Source organism: Triticum urartu, chromosome 2, assembly GCF_003073215.2.
Source record: "Triticum urartu cultivar G1812 chromosome 2, Tu2.1, whole genome shotgun sequence".
In the NCBI taxonomy this organism is placed as follows: Eukaryota; Viridiplantae; Streptophyta; class Magnoliopsida; order Poales; family Poaceae; genus Triticum; species Triticum urartu.
The window spans coordinates 596,047,932-596,051,505 of NC_053023.1; the positions used below are offsets into that span (position 1 = coordinate 596,047,932).

The window sequence follows — 3,574 nt, forward strand, 5'->3', positions numbered from 1 at the left end:
CGCTCGGGTGCACAGGATACGTTCTGTGAGTGCTGACCCCTCACTTTCTCGCCTCTCCCTCTACTGTTCTTACTCGGATTGACACCACATAAACACCCCATTTGGAACTCGGTTCTAACCTAAATTCTCACCGGAATCCAAAACACAAGAGAACACCAGACTTGCTACTTGGACACCACTAGTCAACGTGTACGTGCAATGTACATTAATTTGAAAGTATATTAAATGCATACGGATATAAATAGGATATTATTTGCGTGTTATTATGTGATTAGCACTATTTTTGGCATGAAATTAACTGCACGCTAAATGTGTTGAGCACTCAACATTGAAGCAATCTAGGTCATTGGATTGACATAATTCGATGGCCGAGATTAATTGGATCTGTCTCTTTGGGTCTTTTTACATTGGTATGATATATAAGTAAAACGCACGAATCCACAGTCAAATTGGATCGGTGATCGATTTCTAGGTTCCGTCGTAAACCTGATTGGTAACTTCCAATTACGTAAATCAATAGTTCAAACCGCACTAAAAGATAGGGCATTTCCCATTGATATAGAAACTTTTTGTACCAGAAACAACAGTATCTGCAATTATAGCCCCTCTGGGATGTAAAATATATCTCTTCTCACCATCCCCATAGTGTATGAGACAAATGTATGCATTTCGATTAGGGTCATATTCTATGGTTACGATTCTACAGACACATCGAGAGAAAACACGACGTCTTTTCCTCCAAAATTCCTTTGCATTGCCCTGTTCCATAGGATCCTTGGTGAGCCATTCCTTTGTTTCAAACGGCACCAGCTGAATATGTTTTTCTGTAGGAATACGATTCTCCAAAATTCCTATTATCTTCCTCTGTTTCAACTTTCAAACGGGGTCTAAGAACGGAGACAAGTCGGGACTGCAGCACATACAACGCTACGACGCGTGAGATAGGGCTTCTGAACCACTTGGAACAAAGAGATATCCAGGCCGTTCGTAAAAAAGCCAATGCCAATATCTAGGCCCTGGACAGGCCCCCCACCTAGTCCTGATCAACAACCGATTTGCGGCTTATCTTGACTCAGGGCCATTTGGACCTCGAGTGAACAATAACACAGTAGGAAGTTTAGTGATGGGTTTGCTCAATTTGCAACAAAGTGGAACATTTAAGGATTATTCTCTTTATTACTTCCTCTGTACCATAATATATGTGGTTTTAGCAGCTCAAATTAAACTGCTAAAACGATATATATTATGGTACTGAGGGAGTAGATTGGATATCAGAGTACTGTGTGAATAAACAACACTCATCTTGATTCATATACCACCTACAATGGGTAGGGCTTTGGTAATTGACCACATACGAGCCCTTAGGGCTCGGTTTCAATACACAAACGTGTCTTCCTCAAAATCAAGATTAGATACTCCATACATACAAAGTACAGTACCGAAAATGCCTTTTGGAGCTCGGCCTCCATGGAGGCCGGTTTTTGAAAAACACCAAAATCATGAAAATTCATATTTTTACAATTCAAAAAAATCTGAAAAAAATTACAGATATACATGGAGGCATAACACACATGTGTGTAAATTTTTAGGACGAAATACGTTGAAATGAAGGCTGTGCAAAAAAGACAAATCTGAGGCCTTTTAACACATGTTACTATTCATCCTCAAAGTCCAGAAATTTGTCTTTTTTCTATAGGTCGCATTTCGAAGTATTTCATCTTGAATTTTTACACACACATGCATTTCATCCGTGTATAGTTACATATTTATTTTCAGAATTTTTTGAAGTCAAAAAGTTTGAATTTTGAATTTTTCAAAAATAAAGGGCTCCATGGAGCTCGGTCACCAAAACGCCCTACTCGTACAGTACTAGATAGACAAAATCCATATTCACCAAAATTTTATCCTAACACCAGAAAACTGAGCAAGACCAGTAAGCATGCACAAAGTAAAGGTGTATGCTACCAAAATCATGAAGGCAGCGAGGGGAGAGGCCGAAAGCGTGTCAACTGAGAGATTTACTAGACCAGTTAGGATATTTGCCTGCAAGAGCATGTAAATATCAGCTTCTTTACACTGACCGCTTAAAGAGGTACATGTCTGCTAAAATTTGACAATTCAATCCTATTAGTTGTACTCCCTCCGTTCGAAAATAGATGACTCAACTTTGTACCATAGATGACTCATCTTTGTACTAATTAGAACAAAGTTGAGTCATCTATTTTGGAACGGTAGTACAAAGTTGAGTCATCTATTTTGAAACCGAGGGAGTACATCCCATTTTGGCATCAGCAATAAGAATAACGAGACATGATCTTACCACAAGGAATGCGCCAAGCATATTTTGATTGAATGCTTCCTCAAGAACCAAATTCTTGTCATGTGAAATGGACCCCGCTAGTGTGAGAATAGATATAACCTGTCATTATAATAGTAGCCATCATGAATAGTGAAGCCTGAGCATTTTTTAGCAATTTCATAACTGGTAACAATCCAATTGTTAAGTATTAGCTGGCTCAATTGCTGTTAGACCCTTCAGGCAACACCACAACAGGTATATTGAGTTGCAGCTGGAGCCAAAGGGCTTGGTGGCTACCTCTAGCTTTAGGTCATTTGCTGATTTTCATTTAGTGTTCGTTCCTTTTAATTACACAGATGGTTCTGCCCCGCATAATGCATTGGCTTAATAAAACTCTTCTTCCAAATATATTTACATGGTAGCTCTGCATGATCTCAAAAAGAAAATGTAACTAGGTAGCATGCATTTGAAGATGAGAAGTGTGTGCATCTTGCCAGTTTTCCAGGCTCTAATATCAGATTCAGCATCGTTAAATATTAAAACCAGTTGGTGAACTATAAGTACAAAGGATAAAGTTACACTTTCAAACCTCATTTTTCAGCTAGTGCACATTATTTCAGCTATGTTGCTCTGGTGCATATTATTTTCAGTTGAAATTTGAATGTTATCCTCATTTGAGAAGATAAACTATGCAAACTAACACTATCCTTGCCCTTTTAGGGCCCACAATTGGATAACTGAAGGTACTATCGTTTAAAGCACTCCCTCCGTCCGTCCCATAATATAAGATCTTATTACATCCAATTTGTGAGCAAATTAAATGTAATAAGATCTTATATTATGGGACAGAGGGAGTACATATTATTCTTGTCTTCTGGATGCCTTAATCTGGCAAATGAATGTATGCTATAAGTTTATAAAAGCGAGAAAGGAAATAACAATACCTGAAAATTCTGGCCAAACACAAGCATAACATATGCGAAGTTGCACTGCAAAATGAAATGCTTGAATCATTTTACTGGATAAAAGATAAGTTGCTGGAGTTACTTTGACCCAATTTCGAGTGCAAAACTAGTTTGTAGTAACTGTAGCATTTCCTTTCACTAAAAAAACTTTAATTTGGGAAGGTAGTTTGCCCGCGTATCCGTTCATGTTGGAAGAATCGCATTGCATGAGTGGAAGGTTTACATTTCAGCAATGCAACAAATGTTCTTACTTCAGATTTACGTAGACCAAACCTAAATACTATGAAAATATATGTCATACTCTTACACT

The 3,574-nt window shown here is 38.1% G+C and overlaps 1 protein-coding gene across 1 annotated transcript; it reads right to left on the reverse strand.

Moving 5' to 3' along the window:
• Positions 1-1,284: 1,284 nt before the first annotated feature.
• On the reverse strand, positions 1,285-3,288 carry LOC125539050 (uncharacterized protein At4g17910-like; the record flags this gene model as incomplete). Its single annotated transcript, XM_048702413.1, is given in 3 exon segments — positions 1,285-2,043; positions 2,321-2,419; positions 3,244-3,288. Coding segments are annotated over 3 exon segments (297 nt in total), but the record flags the coding sequence as incomplete, so codon positions are not given.
• Positions 3,289-3,574: the final 286 nt, after the last annotated feature.